The sequence below is a fragment of the Rhipicephalus microplus genome, chromosome X (genome assembly GCF_043290135.1).
Source record: "Rhipicephalus microplus isolate Deutch F79 chromosome X, USDA_Rmic, whole genome shotgun sequence".
NCBI lineage: Eukaryota > Metazoa > Arthropoda > Arachnida > Ixodida > Ixodidae > Rhipicephalus > Rhipicephalus microplus.
Genome location: NC_134710.1, coordinates 20,798,110 through 20,824,411, shown reverse-complemented (window position 1 = coordinate 20,824,411; position 26,302 = coordinate 20,798,110). Strand labels below are relative to the sequence as shown.

The window sequence follows — 26,302 nt, the reverse complement described above, 5'->3', positions numbered from 1 at the left end:
CAATACTTTTAAAGAATTGAAACAACGCCTGTGCAAATACTATTGTGGAAGAACTTTTAATACAGTAAAATCTCGATAGAACGAACACCACTTTAACAAACATTTTAGACTAACGAAGTTTTAAAATATCCCACACCGACTGCTAATAGTTTTAATGTGAAATTATATCACTACTACGTACTTCAGAATACCGAACTTTTCAGAATAACGAGCACTAATTTAGTTTAACATTATATTAGCAACCCCTCAGTACTACGAACTCGTGTTCTGAAATCCATCGCGACCACCGGAGCGGTACCTGAGCAGACGACACAGCGAACGAACGCCTTGCATCTTGGAAGATGCGCAACGGTGTGAAGGAGAAAAAAAAACTAAAGGACGACTTTCTTTTCTTTATTTTTATTGAAACGCCGACGTTGCAGGTTTACAAGTGCAGAGGCGAGGGCTGAGGGCAACACGGGAGGGCAAGGTCAGCAAGGCAGAGGGCAGAGTGGGAGTTGCGGGGCAGGAATCATGGGCACGGAAAATCTAAGGCAGCGAGGGAGCAGCAAACGAAACGCGAGGAATTTTTTTTTAGCTCTTTCTTTTCTTCGGAAGAGGCGATGACAGCCATGACACTTCAGGTTTTTCTTATCTTTGTCACTTCTACATGTGATCTAGGAGGCCTAAGGGGTATAGGTGTTCCCTAAAGAGGCCTCTCAGTTGTGTTCATCTTTTCAGTTATTACTTATTGCGTCTGCAAAGCAAGTCCGCGTTCGCGCTGCGGTGCTACTACAGTGAGTTCATCTCTGCTTGCGACCAAGAAGCGGAAGGAGTTTTCACTAAGGAGAAAGTGGAGAATGTGGATGAGGTGGAGGCCTTCGCGCTGCTAAGTTTGTGCTGCACGTGCCAAAAAAAAAAAAAAAAATCACAGACTTTAAGAAAATGTGCATTTTTTGATGTTCACTTGCGCATTTGTTTTTTATCATGAAAAACATTGATTGATTGATTGATATGTGGGGTTTAACGTCCCAAAACCACCATATGATTATGAGAGACGTCGTAGTGGAGGGCTCCGGAAATTTTGACCACCTGGGGTTCTTTAACGTGCACCCAAATCTGAGCACACGGGCCTACAACATTTCCGCCTCCATCGGAAATGCAGCCGCCGCAGCCGGGATTTGAACCCGCGACCTGCGGGTCAGCAGCCGAGTACCTTAGTTACTAGACCACCGCGGCGGGGCTTATCATGAAAAACGATTTCAAGCAACCATCATTGTAGAAGTAGGTCGTTTTGGTCGGTGGTAAATGATTATTTATGGTTAATAATGATTTTCATGGCTAATTTTTGGGCTTTCACTATAAAGACCTTTCAAAATAATGAACAAATTGCCATGGTCCCCTAAAGTTCGTTATACCGAGATTTTACTGTTGACAGATTGATTGATATGTGGGGTTTAACGTCCCAAAACCACCATATGATTATGAGAGGTGCCGTAGTGGAGGGCTCCAGAAATTTCGACCACCTGGGGTTCTTTAACGTGCACCCAAATATGAGCACATGGGCCTACAACATTTCCGCCTCCATCGGAAATGCAGCCGCCGCATCCGGGATTCGAACCCGCGACCTGCGGGTCAGCAGCTGAGTACCTTAGCCACTAGACCACCACGGCGGGGCGAGATTTTAATGTAGTAACAGGATTCTACTTTCAGTAAATGCAAGTGATAAGGTGTAAAATATGTTATAATTGTAACATATGAGCTGGTATAAGAAGCTTTTAAACTTACAAAATGATGAATCACTGTGAAGATAATATGTTCACGTGAATCAATGTGAGGGTAACAAGGCAGTGTAGAGTTTTCTTGGATAGATGCTCTTACAGCTTAGCAGTCCTTTGTTGCAGGGAAACCATTTTTACTGAGAAATACATGCAAACTAACATACATTTTAAATGTTTTCACAGCTTAGCTTCAATACACTGCAGTGAAACCACCTTTACAGGTGGCACATTCGGAATAATATGCATTTGTTCATTCCTTGCGAATACTTCAAAATTTTCAATAATTTAAATTCGAATAGAAATGAATCCAAATACCCTACTATTCATTCGAATATTGGAAGCATTTGAGTATTCGCACAAGCCTACTATTTATGTACACAATTTGGTACAACCAAAGTTTTGCCGACAACACTTTTAACACATGAATGGCAAAGATGCTATTTCATCAGCATCTTCTCTCCTTTCAACTTCTTTGGAATCCAAACTGATGTGGTACACAAGGGTATGCTCCCTTCGAGTCTGCAGTTCTAAATCTGCCCCATAGACATCAATATATATTAGAACATCTGAAATTTTGGACACTAAAAATCCGACATACAATTTTTCAGACTTCCTGCCCAAATTTGAGATCCAAAATCGCGTCAATCAAGCTCAAACTTCTGCCACATCTATTATTTTTTTTGTTAGAACCAGCGTTTTTTTGAGTCCATACATTTAAAACCAAAGCAGAGCCTAGAAGGCAGCTTTGCCGCAACACGAGTGTGATAGGGTGAAGCATATTAAAAATTTGAAGGGGTTACTGCCAAATCTGATGTTTACTATTTGTTTTCGAGAAGTTGAAATAGTAAAACTACTGTTCAAATCGAATAAAATAGCAAACACTATTAGAAAAATATTCAAAATTTTGAATATCCGCACACCTCTAGTTTTCACACGTGAATGCATGTGCATTATATACAACTAAAACTGTCTGATGAAACCCGATGTTACGAAGGTCCCGATCAAATGAAAAAACTACCATTACCAAACAAAAAACCACTTAGTTTATTTAATGTTGTCATGAACCTGAAGAAATGAATCTAACTTGGCCCTGAACCTGATTTAACAAAGTTTTTCTGAAATAGATGAGTAGAAGAGCTCTCTTATTTTTAGAGTGGTCTTTCATAGAGTGTGCACTGCAACGCCATCATGTTAAAACATCTAACTATACTAGTGATTATCTAATTCCAGCAGGCACTCGTTAAAACTCATTAAACAGAACCCGAAAGATCTAGGATAATATGTTACATTAAATAGGAGTTCTGTTTTTGCAGAAATCAACAGCATTGCAGACTTCATATCAATCATATCAGAAGCATTTGTTCCATTAAAGCAGCAAGGCCCGATTTTCTATGTGTCCACCTGGTGGACTGCCTACTTCAACCTCCACTGGCTGGCTGAAGCTCGGGAAGCTGTGCCCCCCGTTTCTGGTCCTTCTTCGGCAATGTCATTTTGAGTCTCAAAGCTTTCCCAACTCTCAACACAAATGAGAAGAATGAAATGCGTTTAAACACATCAAATGCTGTCCCCAGATTTACTTTGAGACCCTTATATTGGAGGCCGTGCAAGAACTGCAATAACGTTAGCCCTTGAATTGGGAATCACGCAGCCACCATCCTAATGTACCTGGAAGGCTGGCATGCATTCCTTGCATCGTTCTCAAACACCTGAACTTGTTCACACACAAGTTCAGAACTGTGTTTAAATGTCCCGCTACTGTACAGTTTATCCACTTTCTTCTACGCTGGAAATATGCTGGCAGGTTCGGTGCGCCGATGTCGGGGCACCATGACGTAACGGCTCACCGCATTTTTGAGTTACTGAATGCACTCGACCGAAGTGGACATGCCCACAAGGTAGATGCAGTGAGAATAGCTCCCTAGTTCTGTTAACTGAGAGTCTACTGTATTACTTTTGCCCACGCACGGAACAATGGACAAAGCAGACAGTGCTCTAACATATGACGTGAGGCTAGGAGCGGTGGTGGTTCATTGCTTTCATGGGAACAGTTCTGTGGCTGCTTTTATTTTATGGTTTATGCAAGAGATAGCTCACCTCCTCACAACTCTTTACTTCTTCGCATGCGAAGTGTTGCGACACCATTATGATTGTACCAAATCGTGTAAATAACATAACTCAGTAGGCTTGTGCGAATATTCGAATGCTTCGAATATTCGAACAAATAGTAGGGTATTCGGATTCACTTTGATTCGAATTTAAATTATTGAAAATTTCGAAGTATTCGCAAGGAACGAATATTTGTATATTAGCCCGAATGTACTGCTTGTAAAGGTGGTTTCACTGCAGTGTAGGGGTGCTAAACCATGAGATCCAGGTGTAATCTGCTCTGCTGCAAAGCTCCCTTTTAAATTTAAAGGGGACCTGCAACACTTCTTGAGCATTGTGAGAAAACACTGCCGATCGGTAGTCGAGGCTAGCAAGGACAGGCAACCAAATATTATGGCACAGCACGCGGCATGTGATTCACAATAAATTCTCGAAGTCAGCTAAAAATTGCTCTCTACTTTCAGGATATAACTTCGCAAATGCAGAAAGCATGTGTGACGTGGTTTCTTTCCACGTGCCATCCCTCCCTGCTTAGCTTCCAGCGCTATTGTCAGGACGAGAAGAGAGAATGCACTTGCAGTGTGCAAGAAATCTTCGCAACTCCACGCATACTAGGCAGATTCTGAAAATATTTGCAGCAGTGAAATCATGAGGCAACAAATAAGCTTTTTTAGTAAATCCATCCCATGGCTACTTAAAAAGTGTTGCACATCCCCTTTAAAAGAAAACATTACTCTGAAATCAATTCATTTTATTAAGCTTAAAGGGTAGTTATGACTGCTTATATGCTCTAAATATAAGACATCTTAAAATGTTACATATTTTAAATGTTATGACTCGCATCCTGCTGAAAGTCAAATCCTGCTACTACTCAAAATTTTTTAGACTTCCTTTTGACTGAAAAAAAAAAAAAAAGGCATTTGCATAGAGGCCCTATTTGAATTTTTTAAAAATATTGTGCAGATTAGTTAGCTCATAATAAATATGCCCATTTTTCTTTATATGTCATATATACTATTCGAATTCGATTCAAAATCATTCGACCAAAATCACTATTCGCTACGAATTCGCTTCAAGCTAAAATTCACTATGTACAGGGGGGGGGGGGGGGGGTCGAAAGTTCCCAGGTTACACTGTCATAGAAATACATGGAATAGCGCCCTGGAAACTTTTGACCCCTCCAGTAATCTGGTAACATATTTCAGTAAAATCATGGCTACATTCTGTTAGATAAATTAAGGCCAACTGATCATAATCTACTAGGTTCTCAGTTATACGGGCATAATTTTTATCAGTTTTGTGCCTCAAGATTAACATTAATACTTTTAGTGCAAGTTTTGAATATTATGTCGCTTAATTAAGAAATCTGACAATATTACATATTCTAAGCTGCTCACTTTTCTAAAATATTCATACACATATAGATCAGAGAATTTCATTGCTATCACACCACTACCTAAAATGCATGAAAGCCACTCTAGACGTCTCATTTCTTTAATGACTGTGGCTTTATTGTCACATGAATTAAAACAAATTTATCAGCTACACTCTTGTTCTTTTTTTTTTTTGGTTGTGCACAAAACCCTGTATTACATTCAACTAGCTGTCATCACCTTGAAGGGAAAGCAGCTGATTAAAGTGACAAAACTATAAAAAAATACCTCACTCCGCTGATTTCTTATGCTCTGTGACCGGCGTTTCCGTTCTTCTTCATCTTGAATGTCCTCCTGTAGCTGCTGCTCCTGTTCAGGAAAATGCAAAGTGTTGAAGTGCTATAGACATTGTAAACTATTTATACAACAAGAGGAAGCTGAACTGATGGCTTGTGCACCAGCAAATGGAGATAATAATTTTTAATAATAAAATCATCATAAAGAACACCCCTCCACTAACTACAAAAGCATTTAATGAATGAACATAAGAAATTGCTTCTGAACAAGCATACAAGTGGCACTGATACTGCTTGGGTAGGACAACTGAACCTCTGAGAATTTGTGAACCACATTATAAGAGTATCTTGTTATGAGTACCATATTTTTAAGGGGGGACGTGGCAATGGAAATGCTAAATTCGGTCAAATCAATTTTTCAATCTATTTTTTTTTTTCTGCAATCCTAAGACCGCATTTTACATCATGGCAAAACATTAGACTAAAATAAGTAGTAGAAGTTGAGACAAAAGGCATTTTACATGTGGGCTGTCGTCAAAAGTCATGTGAAAATCGGGATTTAGAAAATGCGAATCGGCAGCTTTCCCTTGGCACAGTACCACCATATTGGCATCTTCATAATGGGAACAGAGAGCTCAAGATAGCCACAAAGCTGCATTTCTTCTATGAAAAATAAAGCCAGCTTCTTTCAGAGTTCTGTTTTTTTAGCTTCTAGCTGCAATTGCTTTCAGCTCCATTTTCTAAGCTTTCACTTTTTAAGCAGTTGCTGTCAGTCATCCCGATGCTATTTTACAAGAAATGAAGATAAAGCCATTAGTTTTCTACGCTTAGATTCTGAAACATTGGTGAGTGCCGTAAATAAAGCTGCCCATATTTTTGTGCACATCACACAGATTTTTATAACTGGCTTTTTGTAGATGTTGTTAGTAAGACAATATGCCCAGGCCATTAAAAAAAGTTTTTGTGTGCTTACCTAGATATATAAAAAAGAACCAATAGCACTACGGCACAGAATGGGTCCTTGTGAATATCCTTATCCAAAATTTTGATGAACATACGTCTAATTATTTCATTATTTTGGGATGACAATGAAAGTGTATCAAGTGTTGTAGCTCAAAACCGATTTCAATTATGATACCAGCATAACAAATGACATCTGCATGACAAATTTCATCACTTCATTTTCATAAATAACAAAGATAGCTTTCATTTCCATGTCTCCCCTTAAGTACTCACGACTGTTGATCGTAAACCAGCCCATCACGAAGTTTATGAGGCATGCTGCACACTAGAATGTCACACAAGAAAGTTCGGCACCAGGTTTTCAAATGCAAAAACAGCCATCCCATCCTACTGTAGCATGAGGCAACAAATTGCACTAATAAAGGTAAAGTCAGGAGAAAGCTTTGAACCTGCCTAGGGATAGGACCAACACCTGTCCAGACAGGCCCCTTTTTTTAGTGTGTGTTTTTTTTTTTCTAGGCTTGTGCGAATAGTGAATTTCACGTTCAAAGAGAAGAGTGACTTTGGTTGAATAATTTGTTTCAAATCAAATTCGAATAGTATACACCACATATTATTTAAAAAAAGGGGCATATTTTTCGTGACCTAACAGCCACAACATCTTTAAAAACTGAAACAAGGCCTGTGCAAATGCCAGCCTTTTTGGTTCATAGGAATTGGAATTAACTTGGAAAATAGCAGCACGATTTGACTTTTGGTAGAATGCAAGCGATACCCTGAAAACATGTTACGTTTCATTTCATGAATTACCGCTATTCCAGTGAACACACAGTTCAGCAACATCTCAGTGACACTGAATTCAGGTCAGTGTAAGCCACATTAGAAGGGTCCCACAACACGTTTCCAAGTAATTATCTAATGGCTTCACTAAATGAGCTTATTGCCTCATGGATCAACTGTTGCAAACATTTTTAGAATCCATCAAGTACAGTTAAACCTGGATATAACGAAATTGATGAATTCCAGGAAAAATTCGTTATGAAGAGGATTTCATTATATGCAAGTTTGGTACGAAAATTCGAAAAATAAATGCACAATTTTAATAAAACCAGAACTGAAGGCAAAGCTAACCCAAACAGTTAATTAGCAGTAAAAAAAACTGCATCATATGGACACTCTCGGCGAGTTTCTGCCATCGCCAACATGTTCCGTAAGAAGTCCAGATTGATCACATGCCACCGAGCATCATAACTATGACGAACGGGTAAAAGCGCGAACGCTGCTGAAGCAGAGGTAAAATGAGCTGGCCCATCTCTGTCGCCCGGAGGGTACATGCGATAACATTTCCTCGTGTGTTAGAACTGCCGTCGAACGCTCAAACAGAAAGGAAACCACCCGTATTGAACGAGCATGCAAAAATGCAGAGGGGGGAGGGGGTCACTCGTGTAGAAAAGATCAACTTTGATTTTAAGGGCGCAGTGGCAATCACTGGCACGCGTGCTATCTGTGCAAGCCATCAGTGCGCTTTCAACACGAAGGGACTGTGTGAAAAGAGCACTTCTCCATAGAGCAGCCGTATTTGTCTACACGAATGTTTAGTAGGAGTTCCGCAATGTCGGATCTAAAAGAAGCGGCTGCGAGCTGTATACTTCGTATAACATTACCATTTGTTGCTATTGCATTCATTGCACTACATTCAACGTGCTGTCACGTTGTTGCCCGAGCTAATCACGAATGCTAGGATCCCTCGATCTCGCAGCAAGGCGCAAGACTAAAGAGCGTGATGAGTCGTCCTTTGAAAATCCGCTGTTGTAATCGCGATTTCAGAGTTTCCATCAGCGCCTAATCTGAGATTTCCTAGGTAGTGACAAAAAAATAAAAGCAAAGCTGAACATCGTTGGGAGCCACACCATATGCGAACGAAGAGCGAAAGACACACATATCGTGGAAAACTATTCGGCAAAGCGCCCTACATATGCAGCCCGGCCCCACATATGTGACACTAACTAAAAGCGTGGCACTGCCAACCCAAAAATAATCTTTCTTCTTTTTATTTGGGGAGGGGAGGGGGAGGGTGGGCACATCTTTGCATGCGCCTGCAGTTGCAAGAAAGGCAGGCCCGCCTGCCCCCCTCGCACAAAAACAAGCGCTCGCTCGTCGCCGGGGCCACGAGCGCGTCACTGCCGCTTCGCGATTTGTCAGCAGCAGGGCAACCGTGGAAGATGCTCACATCAAAAATGGCTAAATCAGGGGCATACTTCCTAGATTGTTCATGGCGAAAATTCGCTTTATCAAGGTTGTCTTCTGCTGTTGCATTGTTACATAAAAAAGAAGAGGTCGCAAATACAAGTCCATCTATGAGGTAATGGCGGGGAATAAAAAAAACTTCATTACACCGAGGAATTTGTTATATGAAGTTTCGTTATAAGCAGACTTGACTGTACAGTAAAAATTTGTTAACCCAGATTTCACAGGACTGCCAAAAATGACCAGTTGACCAAATTTCGTATTATCGAACGTACCATCAAAACAAAAGGAAAGTGTACTCGGCACAGACAAACCTTTATTTAATAAAAGAAACCTTTATTTTGTTTTTGTCTGCCTCATCATCCGAATTTGTGCTGAAATGATCTTCTTCAGCCCCAATGGGTGGTGTGCAATGTGCATGCTCATTGTCGCATGAACTGACACAGAACTCCTCGAGGACAGTGAGGGCTTCGGCAGCCTCCAGCACGGTGCGATGTCATTGGTGTTGTGTCGCTAGTTTCAGTTTCAGTGCATAGTCTAGAAACATTGGTAGTGCTGTTGTTCTCTTGTATATATGGATGTTGTGTAATAAATGATCAGTTGGCTTTATTGAATTATGGTAAGTGGTCAGCTCTCTTCTTCGCAGCACCAGGCCACGATACCACATTGGCGACAAGGGTGGGACTCAAACCTCACGGGCAAAGTCCAATGGATTAGCATTGTCCCACCAAAGAAACTTTGGCAAGCTTGAATGATGGTGGCTAAGCCTGCTATATGTCGAAGCTTGCCAAAGTTCCTTCGATTCCCTACATTTGAGTACAGAAGGAGACTTGGAATGCTCAATAGCTGGCACGCCAGTGCCACTGTCAAAGAGATATCCTGACCTACCAGCTGCCCATGATGAATCTCAAGCGGTGGCTGCAGCCTTGTCTATTCCTGTGACCTCATATGATGCTCAGGACACTAGTGTGCCTGAACCTCAAAACAGGTGTGCCTTTTCCTGCTGTGATGGCCAACCAAGCTGCTTCAGACCCAGACCTCCCTGAACCACAACCGCGTCTGGCTTTGGTGCATGTTCAATCACCAAGGGCTCCCTGAAACACTACGACTATGTGTGACAGACAGGTTTTTTTAGAGGCGAAAATCCTTAAGCCATGGGTCTGTACATGCGCATGTCTCTCTTGGTAGGTACGTGGCTGCCTAGTTCTGTGACTCACTCAGCAGATGGGGATGGACAGACAGACAGACGGACGGACAGACACAGGACTCACAGTTTACCTATAAAACCCTCTGAAGCATTGCCCCACACATCATCATTCACTCCATGAATATGCTGTAATTTTCTTTAATGCGACAGTGTTTAGCGCCGAGGTCCACCACGGCCCCGCTGACATATTTTCGTCACAGATATGACGTAAAATATGCACAACAAATTGAAAAAAGCTCTGTCGTGGGGCATCAAACCAGCGACCTCTTGAACAGCAGTGCGCGGCACTATTCACTACGCCACCGCGCGCATGCAGTCATGAGTGCTAATGGCAAGCCATCTATGTAAGCCATATATACCATTTAGCGGTCCTTAGAGCTCCACAAGTTCAACGCGTTTTCGTCATTAGTAGCGAGATGACGCGACGAGCGTGCATTAGGTTAGCTCGTCATTGCCTCTCGCATTTTGGAGAGTGCCGCCAACACGAAGCGTGGTCTCTCCTGCACCCGCGCTTATCAGACTTGTGTTTAAAGAGAGCATGAAGGTCACTTCGCTTGCTGCCACGGTCACATTTACTAAAAGAGTATGCTGCTCACACACACGAAGAAGTAAGCATTGTGACATTTATTCGTACTTGTCCAGCGTATACTTGTGCGTTTGTTGTGTGCGTCTTTGTTAACACAGTGCGTGTATCCAATGTTGCCCTTCTTCTTCTACTTTGTTAGGATGGAGGAGAAGGTATGAAGCGTAAACACGCTAGCGCTACATAAATCAGTTCTGTTCTAGCTTTGAGAGAGACAAGTCCACTTGTCGAAACGTCGGCGACACAGCCCCTACTTACGAATTTTCGATCATAAAAAACATAGGCAATGTGAAAGGTTATACAGGTTTTTAGCTAGGTTATACACATTTAGCGCACTGAATATGAAAGCCAATGCTTCTCTCCAATAATCAAAGGACAAGTAGAAATGCAAGTCAACTCACCCAAAGCTTTTTATTCACCTTGTTGTGTGTTGAGTTCTGAGCATTCTTCTCTGCCTCTCGCATTTTGTCGATTGAGAGTGATCGTTCTTTAAACCACTCTTCTCTTGCTCGAGCATCTTTCATCTGTGTGAACACGAGTGATCAGATACTGCATGTCAACTATTGCACAAGCAGGAACGATGCCATATTTATGAATGACACTGGTATCACACTGAGTGATTTCACTCAATTCAATCCATCCAAAAAACAACTGCACAGAATCAACATCAAACTTCAGACCATACTTACACTCACATATCTCAACTACGTTCAATCTTCGAAAAATACAATCACTATCAGTAGAAATCAACAATTCACAGAAGCCCTACAGTTTAATGAAAAAAAATTACTTAATTTCATTCCTTCGCAATACAAGCTACGTATGGAGCACTCTTGCTTACACAACATAGGTGTGTTGCTGCCAACCATTCATGTTATAAATCTATTTACTATGCAAACCTAATTTATTACATTCTATGACTTGCATCTATGGGTTTGCGCTAGGCTGTAAATTCTTAAAATTTTTTTTTTCTGGCAATGTTGGCTAGCAGTGTGCCATGCTATTGCTGGCACTGAAGAGGGTATGAAGAATTTAAACAAATGAGTATTATATGAAAATAACCTGTTCTTAAATTCTGCCATTTCTTTATTGTCAATTGCTTAAGCACATACTATCCTTCTGCCTTGATTATTAAGCAGAGAAACAAACAAGACGCAACATTTCTTTTTTCGGTAGGTCAACACCTTCAAAAATGCATTAAAAAAATGTTTTTGTGAATTTAGCATTGTCGAGTTACTAGTCTATTCAAGAATACTTGGCAAAGAAATTATATGTTATCCTGAGCTGTTAAAAGATTTGGACCATTATTCCTACCTCTCCTACACAAAACCCAAACTAACAATGAAGGTTTTCGAACTCACAGCACCTGCAATCTTTTGATCAGTGTCTCCTTTTTTTGCATATTACATAATTCTAAGTTATTTCATGACATTCTAAAGTTTTTGAAGCAACTTGTGAGATGTGACAATCTCAATTTTACTTAGATTCTTTTCTAGACATTGGCAGAGCGCCACGGCACATTGTGTGTGTGTTCCTGTTGGCTTGTCTATAAAATAAAGCTCTCAGATAAAGTTCTGGCCATTCAAGGAGAAAGCATCTGCACATCAGTATTTGCATGCTTTTGTTTATACGCATACTGGTTTTCCAGGGCCCTCAGAAGGTTTCACAGCCAAAACACACATTGAGCACTTCGATGCAGCTGAGCATCACCACTTCATGCTGGCTCCATGCCAAACTGATATTTAGGCGAGCCCACTTGCGCATACCCTCCCGCGTGGCGCCCAGGTCACAGTTTTGCACGGTCATGTGGCCAGCTGGGCTTATCTTGCCCCCGGAAATGCTTCTGCCGCGCTCAGCGCTCTTTGAAAGCGAAACTGAGACTGGGAATCCTAAAAATGTCTCTAAATAAATAGCCATCGTGCACTCGCATCAACGAGGTTTCCAGCCGTGATGAGTAGGTCGTAAGCTACCTACTGAAAAAGTTACAAAGTCCAAAATTTTTGTCTCAATGGTACTCCTGTAAAGCAGTTCATTGCCACACAAATACACCACTACAAAAGTTCTTAGAATCAATCAAGCACGAGCGGAGTTGCAGAGGTTTGTCACACGCTGTAATTGCTTTCTCTCTTCTCTCATCCTGATGCGCGCACTGGAAGCTAAGCATGGAAGGACGTCACAGGAGAAGGACGTCATGGAACAAGCGTGTCATGATCTTGAGCACTTTTAAATTAGCAGTGTATATTTACCTTGATCATGTGTGTGCATGTGGTGAGGGTGCACGAGGCATGGGTGGCCTCCCACAGCGGCAGCTGAAACTATGTAGCCCTTAATGCTGCACAGTCAAGCTTCATGTTATAGTTTCAAAAAGTGCCAGCAGCAACACATGAAATACAGCCTTTCTCACCATTCATCTTTTATCGTGGTATTAAAATAATCATTTTCCTTTTCCTTTTAGCTCCTCAGAGAAGAACATGAAACCTAAAGTATAGCTAATGCCAAAATTCAGATAGTACTTTGCCTACAGCACAAGCAGACCTAGGACAAAGTCTATCTCTAATGCATTTTTTCTGCATTCTCAAAACCTCACCACAAATGCACACAGACACACACACATGAAATACAGGCAAGGAAACACAATATGATGGATGTTTCAGTAGTACATGACAGCTCTGTTCAACCATTAACACCCTAACACACTGTGTGTACGTACTCTGCAAAGAAGTATTAGTCAAAATAATTTAGTCAATTTCAGAGACAATAAGTCTGGAAAAATAACATAAAAAGCTAACCCAGTCCCATTAATTGTATACACACCCATGAAGATTATAACAAACAGTAAACACTGCAAAATGCCATTAAGTAAATGACCATACTGCCAAGCAATGCAGTCGACTTCAACAATTCAAAAGACACGCCTCAAATCTATGCAATGTTGATGCATTGCTTTTTCTTTTGTGTGTATATGCTACCACTTGCCTCCCGCTCCTTCACTTCCTCAGCCAGACGATTTCGGGCTGCCTCGGCCTTAAGCTTTTCCTCCTCAATGCGTTTTTTCTCTTCTTCCTAGAAAAGTCAAAGGTCAAAACCAAACTTCACACGAAACCAAAGCCCTCCTTATGTACACATTATTTTAGATGCTCAGAGTTGCAAAGTTCTGTTAACAGGAGGCAGAGACTCCCTTACATGACTCTGACTGCAAACGATCACAGACGCTCAACTCCTATATTTATTTTAGAGCATCCTATGCAATCTTGAGAACTGTTTCCCTGTCCTAACTCATGTGCTATGCAAATAATGGCTTAAGTATATGCAGTATGCTTTCAATCTTAACACATTTTATTTGTTATTCTGTCAAGTAATATATCAAACCTACATTTTATTTACAGTTATTCCTCAGTACAGTCCAAAAGGATCCTCAACCCGTGCAAGCTTGTCACATCACCAAGGCAAACGAATTCCACCACCTGGCTTACTCTGGCCTCATTTACCAATGCGAATTTTAAATCCTGGTTTGCATGAAATAGCAAACTGAGTGTGTACCATTTTAGACCAAATTTGAACCCCAGTGGCAAAATAAATAAACTAATGCAGCTGACTTATTCCCCCCTAGCTCGTAACTGCTGCTCACAGAAAAATAAGAAAACAAATCTTCCAGTCCACAGCATGTGAAGTAATGTGCTTCAACCTGCTGGTGTCAGTCAGAGTGCTAAACGAGCTGCGTTCACACCCACTGCATAAGGTCAAACCTCATACAGTCGTCATGTCACAGTCTTGTTCTGCTCTTGCATAAAGCTTCATGTGTGGCCATACAGAGCAAATACAGCAGATTCTTCTGACCAGTATGTCAATACCTTTTGGTAATTTTTCACAAAACCATACCACATTATTAGAAAACATTCCCTTTTAGCCATAAATTAAAAAAAGCAAGTTACAAAAATTTAGCTCAATAATTAACCAGTAATTGGTTAACTCTTCATGAGTGAAATGAATTCAATGTTTTAATAACACTATTAATAGTATTTTGTGTTATATATGCTGCTTAAGTCATTTTTGGATAGAAAACTTGGCAAACAAAAATGATGCAGCAGGCATTGTGGGTTTCATTATTTGGCAAATCTAGAACATTTATGCCAACATAGGTCACTGTGACATCCCATCCAGTTTCTGCTTAAGCAAATCCATTTAGAAAAAAAATCCAGCAACTCAGCTTTAGTTGCTAAGATTTTGACCAATATTTTTCTAATACACTGCACCACACAACTGTGTGTGATCATGGCAGATTATTAGAAAACTCCTGCTAGACGTAAAATGCCCATAAAGCAATACATGCATAGACTTTAATTTCCTAACTTAAATGTGTGCTGACGGTAAAGTCAACTTCAAGTAAATAACAGACAGTTATTATAACACAATGACTAACATTTGCATATCCACCAAGAGCAGCAGACTCAAACGAGAAATTGTGCGTGAACCATGAAGCAGTTGAAGGCTAAAGTTTCGCATAAAACAACACTGTTAAAAATTTGCCCATCTTGAGTGAAAACACACCAGTTTTGTTTAAACCCTACGTGGTCTGTTGTCGGCTGCTGGTCGACAAGTTGTTTTGTGGTTGATTCATGTGTGTGTTTTGTCACTGCATTTTGCGTCATCCCCAATTAAGCAATTTCTTTTCCTAGAGTTTTTTTCCTTCAGTTTCACATCAAAGGAATGTTAGGTGGGTAAAGGTTTCAAAATGCAAAAGGTTAAGCTGGCCAGGCATGTGAAGCACTCAAAAAACAAAATGTAGAGTCAGAGTGCTTACCATCGGTGAACACACCTAACATTTGGTTTACATGTTTCAGTGTACATATGCATCACACCTGTATATATCAGATAAGCCACACTTGCATATTACATGCCAGCACAAGCATGCATTTAAGACAACTGCTAACAGTGGCACTCCTCCCTCAAACCTTTACTGCCTGATGTCACGAATTCGCGACATACCGAATAACTTTGAGTAAGCAATTCACAGAATGCGTGTTGCCTTTAATGCCAGCTTCCAAGTACTCACGAGGAACGTAGCTGTCAGCAGGAAAAATCTAGTACTGTCTCAATCAATGAATTTTATGCTTGAACTAATTGTTTTGTAGCTGATGACTGAGAGCGCAAAACACATGAAAGAGCGCTCACTTCGTACTTTCTTGCCTGGCTGACATAAGTCTATTTTCAATAATTTTGTTTATTTGGTGTGTAGGCACTCAAGATCTGGCACATGACATGTTGCGTAGTTTTGAAGTACGTTTTTTGTTGCAAGGTCTTCGCTTCTGTGGCATGTGGAGAATTTGCGGCATACACAAAAGTATGCATTAAAGGTGCATTTCAGATAATTTAACTTTGGAATCATTTAAAGGCTGCAATGTAAAGCTGGAAAACCAAACAAAAAATGTATTTCCTTTGGCAGTTTCATAATTCAGGCATTAAGTAGGGACGTGGCAATGAAAATTATCTTTGTAATTTATGAAGCTAAAGGGATGAAATTCGGCATGCAGGTGTCATTTGTTGTGCTGATATCACAAATTAAACCGGTCTTGAGCTATCTAATGTAACTTTTAAGTTACAATATTTGATATACTCTCACTGTCATCCCAAAAAAATTAGCTAATTAGACACAAGTTCATCAAAATTTTTGCATAAGTATATTCACAAGGGTCTATTTTGCGTCGTAATGCTATTGGTTTATTTTTAATATTCAGGTAAGCACACAAAAGTTTTTTTTTTTAAATGTCCCGGACATATCCTTTCATCAACAACTTTTACAAAAAGCCAATCACAAAAGTCTGTTTCATGTGCACACAAATATGGACAGTCTTACGGCACTCACCAGAGTCTGAGAATCTAAGTGCAGGAAACGGAATGGCTATAGCTTAATTTGTTGTGAAATGGAACAGGGATGACTGACAGAAACTGCTCAAAAAATGAAAGCTGAGAAAATGGAGCTCAAGGAAATTGGAGCTAGATGCTGATTAAATGGAATTCGGAAGGAAGCTGGCTTTATTTTTCACTGGAGTAATGCATCTTTGTGGCTATTTTGAGCTCCAATCTGTCCCCTTTATGATGATGCCAATATGGCAGCACTGTGCCAATAGAAAGCTGCAAATTCGCATTCTGTTATCACAGATTTTCACATAGCTTTTGAGGACAGCCCACCAGTAATATGCTTGTTTCTCAACTTTTATTACTTATTTTGGTCTTAAATCACACTATAATATAAACCATGGTCTCAGAATTACAAAAAATATTTGAAAAACTGAACATTTTGACCAAATTTACAATTATCATTGCCACGTTCCCCCTTAAAAGGTTAAAGCTTGCAATGTTCATCAGTTTTACAAAAAAGTTTACAGATACATAACATGCACATACACACACAGTAGCTATAGCAATATGCACCTGCAAGCATTTATGGAAAAGCCCCAAAAATCGTATTGTTTTTGCCCCTTTTTGAAATATTTTGAAGAATGGAGGGTAATCAGCACCAGCACCCCACAGCTCAGTTTTTAGCAGCAGAACAGCTGCTTACATTTCAGTGGTGTAAGCAGTGCTACCTTGAAGGATGAGGTTATGTGCGCATTTCTGCACCACTGACCTTGGTTTTGAGTGCTGCAAGAATGGGACGTTCACATCTGCCACAACTCTAGGGGTAATCGCATTTCTTCAAATCTAAAATCTGATTTGATTTTCACAAACAAAGCGCTCACTTCCATTTTGCTACTAGGATGAGTGAACTAGACAAGTTATTAGGTTATAATTGAGTTTAAATATTTGCTAATAAGGGATTAATTGAGTGTCACATGTTACTACATGGCTACTACAAGTAACGAGATGTCATCAGCAAAACTACCCACTTCATTCAATATCATTGTTTCTAGATATTGATAGAAGACTTTGTAGAAACACCCAATAGGGTGTGGTACATGAACATTCTACTAATAATGTTTCAAGGACATAATGTACAACCTGTTAAAAAGGTTTCTGAATTTCTCAAGTAAAACTACCTACTGTAGTTACTCTTCAAACAAAGAATCCAAAAAGAGCAAAGCAGTTGATACAGTTGGTCTATGTCAGAAAGAGAATTATGCCAGACCTGCTCCTTCATCCAAAATTTTTCTCTCTCTGTAGTGGAGATCTCCCTAGCTGGTTGTATGCGCTTGTAGACGCTTCCCTAGTTAAGAAAGAACAAAATAGAGCAATTCATTACAAATGGTAACTTATTGACTGACAAAATTATGCATCACAGAGAAACACATGAACTATCAGGCCATGGTGGAGAGCTCGAGATTAGCTTCGACATACACGAGTTTTCTAATGCGCGCCTGAATTAAACTGGACAGTGCTGCACTTGTCAGAATGCAGTCCTGAGGCCATTATAATCAATAAACCAACACATAACCTCACGCTCAGCATCAGAACGCTGTTACCTGTGAGCTACCATGGTGGATAATGTAATAAAAGTGACTGTTAGTGCGTACTTACAATTGGTTTTGAACTCTCTGTTGGGTCACTTCGCTCTCTAAGGCTGAAAGAAGAGACGGTGCATTTCGATAGCTTGTCCAGTATGAGTGACGGATCAACATCATCCTCATTCCTTGCTGTGACCGTGATGTGTGCACCCTGTCAGAATGTCATTTAATTGATGAGTACAACAACGTATACAAACATATGTGATTTAGCATGGTCACTGCATTTTATAAAGCAGTTTCATATACCTAACAAGTAAACAGCTAAGCAAAACTTTCGGACTTACTTTAAATTGATTTCACGGCCTTTCAGCACCCATCTTTCTAAATCCTATTTTAACATCCTGCTTCATATTTGCACTTCAATTCTTTACAATCAGACACTCATTTTTGCTTTCGGGTTGCAATGCAAGCCTGCAATAAGAGACTTGCGCAAGCGAAATTTCCTGAAGGCTTGTAATTAAAAAGGTAACCAAAAACAAACTTTGCTACACCTTGTACTTTGTAATTAAAAGAGCACACATGATGAGAATCAGACATAAGACACAGTGCTGCGTCTTTTAGGGGCAATGCTCCTTAAGACCTCAGGATGTCCGCCGTCTCCCGTCTGTCCGTAACACCATGTAACCTTCAATTTATAAGCAACAGAGGGCGTTGGTGGTAACCGTTCTGCAAGTAACCTTCAACTTATAAGCAACAGAGGGCACTGTAGTTAATTGTAGATGTGATGGCGCTGCTGTCAACGCTATATATATATATACATAACCACGTTCCATACCACACATTCTCTTCTCTCATATGGACGAAGACAAACGCAGGAAAGCGCGACGTGCTGAGTATCAGCGTCACCGTCGACAGAAAGCTACCGCAAAGACAAAAGAGAAGGAAGCGGATGCAAAGCGGCGACAACAAAGTTCTACACCACAGACTAGGGCTAAGGAAGTAAAAGCTAAGCAAGAAAAATGCCAAGCTGACGCGCAGTTGAGACAACTTGAAGCCGATGCAAGAAAATACTGACAAGAATATTCTACACCAGAGACGACAGCTAATGAAGCTGTGATTATGAAGTCAAAACGTAACCCGGAACTCAGAACCTCATATCAGCTATACAGGAGAATCACCGCTATATCACAATCGGTCTCAGCACTATCTCTTTGAATAAAAAAAATATATAAGTATCACAACCACAATCATTCTCAGTACTATCTCAACTTTAATCACAATAATCACCTCCGAAAGCTTCGCCACATAATTATCTTCAAGCAGCTTGAAATGCAGTGATCCTTCTTTTTTTGTGAGGCCTATTCTCCATTTTAGCATCGTATGCACCAGTATCATAATAGGTTTCCCTTGTATCCACACAGTATATGTCTATTTATGCTACTTGAAAAAGATGTTTCCTTAATTTGTAGCCAAGAGCGATGAAACGTTTTTTGTTTACACATGTTTTATCCTGGTTTCAAATATCCAGTCAATTTTATAGCAAGTCGCATGATAATATGTGGGGTTTAACGTCCCAAAACCACCATATGATTATGAGAGACGCCGTAGTGGAGGGCTCCGGAAATTTCGACCACCTGGGGTTCTTTAACGTGCACCCAAATCTGAGCACACGGGCCTACAACATTTCTGCCTTCATCGGAAATGCAGCCGCCGCAGCCGGGATAGGAACCCGCGACCTGCGGGTCAGTAGCCAAGTACCTTAGCCACTAGGCCACCGCGGCGGGGCATAGCAAGTCGCATAGTATTCGTTTTGTACTATGGCAATGCATAAAATATAGCTCTTTTTGGACACACTTTTTTTTTCCCCTGCACTTTTATGATTATGAGTCATTAATGACTCGTATTGCTTCATATTAAATATATGAATAATTATCAAGAAATTATGTATAAGACATTTAAATTAACAATAAAATTTGCATTATGTGAGAACGCCATACAAACTGCTTATTTTAAGTTCATAATTATATAAGCAATATCATCCTTTAAATAAGATAATTGCACTCTTCACATTTTAACAAATCATGGGTAAAATTTCATCCCTATCTGGCCATGAGAAGTACTAAAGGCATCTTGAGAAAAACAATTTAAACATAGAAATCGGAGCTCATCTATGTGGCAACGACATGCCTTTCAATCATCAGAGCTTGGGAAGCATGGTTATTTTGAGCAAGTGGCATTGGTGAACTTGTGCGAAATGCAATGGCAAACAGCCAGGGAACAATTTCATAGGGACTCCAGACAATGAGCTCTTTTTAGTTTCCATAGCCCCCTTGTGCTCTTTGTAGGTGATTATAACCTACTTCCAGCCAAGTTACAACCTTCATTATTCCTGTCATGGAAGTGAAAAACTAAACTTGTGAAAGCACGTAAAACAAAAATACGTAATTTTGGGGGGAAAAAGAGTTGCATTTTTATGGTAGCATCTTTCCTTTTAACCCATATATGCCTAGTGTCCTACATGTATGACACTGAAACTTTTCGTTCTAAATCGAATGTTTCCATGTGAAAAAAGTTAGCAATACCTGACGCGTGTTGACGATGCCCTGCCCTTCTCACGCGCAAGTCAAGGCAATCGCCAAGCCACCAGTTGCCTCGTTAGTGCAGTCACAAAATTGGTGTTTCACGTGCATGAAGCAGAGCACCATGCCGTGTGAGAAAATGAAAGTATTATAGATTCAAACTGTTCGCAATACTGCCAATATTTTTTTGGTGTCTTTGTCGATTATTGGGTGTGCAGTGAAATTTGTACAATTGTAATATGCGGTAAAGTTTATTGATTGCGGTCTGTAAAACATTGGTGTCCTACATATAGGACGCTAGGCACATGGCGTGTGGTGCTGTGTCAATTTAGAAAGCGTGCCACGTCGTGCCCGTGAGGCTTGTCGTAATACCCTGACATGCATATGGGTGTATAATGTTCATGTTTTCATGTGTATAACGCTCATGTTTTTATTTTATTTGCACTCTGGAGCTTGCCCCAGCAGTTCATTTCGCTCAAGAAAATACCCACGGGCACTCATTGACATCTTGGATCATATAGAAGCTGGCGACGATGTGCGTTCACTTCTTGCCATTCTTCCGCCCAGCAATTATGCTGGTGCAGGGACAGGTTCAATAAAGCGGCAATGAAGAAGACATGCAGAAACAAATGAAAAAAAGTCTCGAGGGTTTTACGATGACAGAGTCGACACCGAACAAGAAATTCTTGTATGCCGTTGGAAGAACAATAGCTAAGTTACCGGCATCTCAAATGGTCATGAGCTTGGACCGCAGCAAATGGTACAAAGTTACTCTAGATAAAAGTGATCCAAGGTCACAACAGAGCAGCCTTTTGTGATTTCGAAATACAATGCAAACATGGGCGAGGTTCACCAACTGGATTAAAGTATTTCGAAGTACCACACTACCATGAGAGGTATGAAATGGTAGTCATCCCTGCCAACATATCTTCTTGATGCATTTGTGAACGCATTCCAGTTGTACGGAAAGCAGAGGGACAAAACGGATTTGAGAATGTTTCGAAGGGCAGTAGCAATGTCGTACATAAAGAGATATGGCTACAAGCAATCGTGTGGAAAAACCCGCCAGTCTTTGCTGGAAGCACAAGGCTGATTTGTCCACACTGACGACTTGGTGATCACCCAAAAAAAAGCAAACAAGGTGTGCTCATAGCCATGGGAAGACCACCAGACGTAAAACATGCGGCATCACAGTGCGTGCAAATGTTTCAAATGATACCATTGAACTAAGAAGTAGTGTGGCATGTGCCATACGTTCCAAATTGACAAAACACGACATCTCAGGTGCCTAGTGTTTTATATGTTGGACGGTGCCAAAACCAATGTTAGAAAAAAAATTCTTGTGAATAAAACCTTTATTCTTTTTTCTGACACCCTAGAAGCTATTATTTCAAGAAAAGAAAATCATTTTGTTAATATCCTAAAGTTTAGGATATATGTGTTAAGCACTCTGTGACAAATTTCGACTTCGACTAACCACCAGCACTGCTGTGAGAAAGGAGTTTTAAAGAGCAGGGCAGAGTTATGTAAGTGCGCGAGGCATTTGAAAAAGTAAATAATCAATGGCAAGGTAGTGGCCCAATCACTCTGTAAGTACCGAAGCCTTTTCTGCATTTCATCACAGTGAAAAGGCACCCACTAAGATTAGCACGACAAATCTCAACCTCATGCTCAACGAATGAACGTCACTGATACAAGGCTCCTTGTGCACATGGGGTCACAAAAACGAAACGAAGTACACGAATCCATACATACCCGAAAAAAGTTGCTAATATCCATAAAATGATTTGCACAGCATCCTTTTTTTACTAGCGGTGCTCCTTCACCTTGCTGCAAAAAATTAAGAACGCGCGGTTCAGCAATTAACGTTACGAGCGTGAAAAAGGCATTTCAGTTTGGCATGCTCCGCCATTCAACGCGGTTGTTGACAGTTACAAAAATGCGCCATTTCTTTCGATATCATTACACACCAGCATATCATACACTATGCTTGGCTTGCGCAGTGTGTGAACGAGCATGACCATAGAAGGAATATGACCACAACAGAACGAACACGACCATAGCAGAAAATACACTGACCTCATAAACCCCGCAAATTATCCGTTCGGACACGTACCCAGTTTATGAGGATGAATTTTGAGATATTGGTGTTGGGATCTTGCACCCGGCAGAATGCATACATTATCTTTCCGCAGTTTAATTCTTCAGTCAGCTCCTCCAGGCCTCCAGCTGCAGCAAGTAATGCATAACGTACATGTTCATGTCTTGAAAAATACAATACGGACAAAACGACTTGTTGTTGTTGTTGCATATCGCCTCACCTCCTTTTCCGACCAAGCAAAGGTCGTACGTCTGCTTATCATAACCAAACAAGGCCCTGAAAAATGGAGCCAAGTCAGCTTGATTAGTCTATAAACGAAACAGCCGCGAACACCGACAAGTCAAGATGAGCAGCGAGAGAATTTAGTGCACGAAAACAAATGTGCCTGTAACAAGGGCAGCGGTGTTCGTAACGGCAAGGTAAATGGATATCAGCCCTGATACAATGTTCTAATTAATGCAGGAACTCTTCGGCTCACAACGAATAACTTTGAAAGAAACAGATGGCATTTCCTGCCACGACAAGCCACTCCAGGAGCGGCGTTCCGGCTTTCCTGTTTTTGACAAGAGTAACTTAAGCCGAGAAATTACCAGTTGGTCCCGTCTTTGTCGTCAACTACTTCTTTCCATGCGCTAAGGAGCTCATCCTTGTGCTTCAATAGGTTGACAGCCATGTTTGCAAACACTTTACCGGCGTTTTCACTCCTCCGCTTACGTTCTCGGCTTTTGCAGGCGCCGAAGTAGTTCGCCCAAACACCGCGACGCCGCTGGCGGCGCCGTCAAGGAGTGTCAAGAATACTTTGTATTTGGTCTTTATTGTCATTCAACTGTACAGAGTTATAATCTGCCTCTAACTGCAGCTACTAATGTAGCCAGAAATTTGGCGCCAAACGCAGCAACAATCACAACGCATTTTCATGACGAAACGCATCGGAGATGGCGCTAACGGCGTGACGTCAATGGTGCTTCCTTACATAACATTAGTTTTGACAACCAAGATCTACGTGACAGGGCGGATTAGCTCGTTGGTGAGTGACAGTCTCAGTTTTTTTTCGTTTGTGAAAAACTGACGGCCGTGTTTCGCGTGCACGATTGTTTTGCGTCCGAAGGAGTCTTTTTGTGGCGTAATTAGTACAAGCTTGGAGAAGCCTGCGCAATGAATGGCAGCAGGTAGCGTGCTCATCCCTTTGTTGCCTCTCAGCTGATGAGAACTGTGCTTCTAGAAGAAGGGGCCGTATAGAGTGCTGTGAGAACGAGTGAATGGTTCACTTGTGCTCTTAGTAGTTTCTGGGTGTCTGTGTGGCACGTTTTGGAAGCGACGAGTTTCTGCACTGTTTCCGCACACGCGCGGATCGCTTATCTTTAGTTACACTCGTGCGCTCGTATTTCCAAAACCCTCTTGTGTGGTTTTAAATGAAGATAGCGCATTTAATCCCTCGTGACGTTGGTCATGCGCTGCATGGATAACGTGTTTTGTTCTAGGCAGGGTATAAGCGCGACTATAGACGCGCACCTTGCCTCTCACGCAGCGATTCTACGTCCCCCTCCTCCGTTTCTAGCTCGTCGTACTGTAAGATATAATTTACCCAGCCGACAGTACGAGAAATTGATATAAGTGAGCCCCCTGGTCCCATCGTCACCGACCGGAAAAGAGGGAGCTTTCGCGCTGCGGACGCGCGTCGCGATCAGCTGTTTTAAGCGTGCAACGCAGATGGCCTGGTTGTGCGTGACTCCTACCTCATCAGCATTGTGTTGCTACAATAACAATGATAAGCAGGCGTCAGCGAGTCGCTGATATTCATCACGGCCAACTCTCGCTCACTATTTCGCCTTTTTTTTTTTTGTAGTCAGATATCTGCTTGTTTTTCCTGTAAATATGACTGCCTTATTCTGCTGAAGTGAAGTTTTTTTTTTTATTATTGAACCAGTCAAGTTGTTCGCGCCGTGGCGCCTGAGGCTAATTGCACTGTATTTACAGCGCATAAACTATTTTATGCGCTGTAAGTACAGTGCAACTAGCCTTAGGTTCACACGCATCGCGCGCATGTGAATTCGCCTGTGGGCCGGAGTGTGTTTGCTTTATGCTTCGTGCAGATGCCACAGCTGACGCCGTGTTTTGCCGCGAAGCGCGCGTGTGCGGAATTGGAAGCGGCGCTGAGCTGAGACGTAAAAAGAAAAAAAAATAGTAATAATAAAATAAATAAAAAAGGAACGAACGTAACTGCGTACCAGGGTTATCCAACGTAACTGCGTATATGCAGCTGAATCCGTTTCTGCGTGTGTTGCGCATGATGGTTTTAGGAAAAGATCGCGAGCGTTCCTGTCTGTCAATCGAAGTGTTAATCGGGCGGCACGCTTTGGCGGCGTGCGTGTCGTGAATTGCGGGCAAGTTCCATGCACTTCTTCGCGACGCTGATAGCTAAGCAGCGTGCTGCTGTTGCCGCGTTCTACGTGAACGTCCAAACTCGCTAACGGCTATATATATTTATACTACACGTTCGTTGAAAGGGGCACATAAGAGCCGACGCTGACTGCGACGAAAGAGACGGACCGTATTTCGGAATCGCCAACTTCAGCGAGCTCATTCGGGACCTGTCTAGAAAACGGCGTAGTTGCGTCGAGTGCGGGGAGCAGCCCTTTAATCGACTGCGGCGTACTTGAAGTGTCTAGCTGTGGTTGATTGTGCTCAGTTTCGAACGGTGCGAGTTAGGGGGAGCCTTGCTCGTGTTCTCGTTGGTGGTGTGGGCAGCGCGCGGGTATACTCGATATGTAGACCTAAAAGGTTTGCTCCCAAGAAAACTTTGCGAACACTCCCTTTGTCTGATTGGACGACCGTTAGGTTCTTTTTTTTTTTATCGTCAGGGTTTCCGTGTGAGGTGCGTTGTGGTGTGTGCACTAAAACAGGGGCTATTTCTGGCTTAACAGCTGTTCCGCGGCAGCCTACTCCGTGATGTTTCGCAATCGCACTTGTGTTTCTTCTCCCGCGTATGGTTTTGCTCTGTAAGGCACCCGAGTGGCGCCGTGAAGCCACCATGCAGCTTTCGAGGTCAGTGGCCTGTCGTTTAGATAACAGCTGCTGTTTCGAGTTGCCCTCGCGTTCGGCTATACTTACTTTCGCGCCTAGTGGCTAGACTTGACCCATATCACTGGGACGTATCGCTTGATGCTATTTATTATACGGCCCCTTTTATGGCGATGCGCTCCAGAACTTTGTCTTCAAAGGTAGTCGCGGCCGAAACACCGTCTTAAGAAAAGTGATCTGGTTTTTTTTTTGTTTTTTTTTCGTTGTTGTTGGCCATTTATTGAGCCAGCGTTCTATCTCGTGGTTATACGTCGCTTGCAACAGGAGAATCGGGGCAGTGCGCTTCCTTTTTTTTCTTTTTTCTCCTGTAGCCACGCTTTCACTTGGGCCAGTTGGTGCACACTTTTGACTTGATTTAGGGCTGCGCTAAAAAAAAATAAAATAAACGCGGACAAAACGGAAATAAGTTTGCGCCCGTCGCGTATACGTCTCATCTGTTATCCGCGCGCGCGTGCGTGTGTGTGTGTACGTGCGTGTGTGTGCGTGCGTGTGTGTCTCTGTATGTGTGTGTGTGCGTGCGCGCGCGCGTGTGTGTGTGTGTCTGTGTGTGTGTGCGTGCGTGTG

At 41.6% G+C, this 26,302-nt stretch overlaps 3 protein-coding genes across 9 annotated transcripts in view; 2 read left to right on the top strand and 1 right to left on the bottom strand.

The window, feature by feature from the left end:
- Positions 1–14,377, top strand: part of LOC142777471 (uncharacterized) — a 107,520-nt gene extending 93,143 nt beyond the window's left edge. For all 6 annotated transcript variants that reach the window (XR_012888118.1, XR_012888116.1, XR_012888111.1 and 3 more), the window contains one exon: positions 13,922–14,377. The gene's annotated coding sequence lies outside the window, so the exon portion shown is untranslated. The remainder of the gene's footprint in view (positions 1–13,921) is intronic.
- Positions 1–23,424, bottom strand: part of Abp1 (Actin binding protein 1) — a 55,229-nt gene extending 31,805 nt beyond the window's left edge. The window contains exons 1-9 of one of the 2 annotated variants that reach the window (XM_037426651.2): positions 23,248–23,419; positions 22,878–22,933; positions 22,673–22,785; positions 22,312–22,386; positions 18,051–18,188; positions 17,662–17,739; positions 13,512–13,598; positions 10,937–11,059; positions 5,528–5,608 (exon numbers count right to left, since the gene is read on the bottom strand). In XM_037426651.2, coding sequence (XP_037282548.2) covers positions 5,528–5,608; positions 10,937–11,059; positions 13,512–13,598; positions 17,662–17,739; positions 18,051–18,188; positions 22,312–22,386; positions 22,673–22,785; positions 22,878–22,933; positions 23,248–23,330 — 834 coding nt within the window. In that variant the 5' untranslated portion in view covers positions 23,331–23,419. Of the gene's footprint in view, positions 1–5,527; positions 5,609–10,936; positions 11,060–13,511; positions 13,599–17,661; positions 17,740–18,050; positions 18,189–22,311; positions 22,387–22,672; positions 22,786–22,877; positions 22,934–23,247 lie in introns of both variants that reach the window. The other variant, XM_037426652.2, reaches the window with a different exon arrangement.
- Positions 23,425–23,593: 169 nt separating this feature from the next.
- RhoBTB (Rho-related BTB domain containing) overlaps positions 23,594–26,302 on the top strand; it is a 344,465-nt gene continuing 341,756 nt past the window's right edge. Inside the window, exon 1 of the mRNA XM_075881928.1 lies at positions 23,594–23,684. The gene's annotated coding sequence lies outside the window, so the exon portion shown is untranslated. The remainder of the gene's footprint in view (positions 23,685–26,302) is intronic.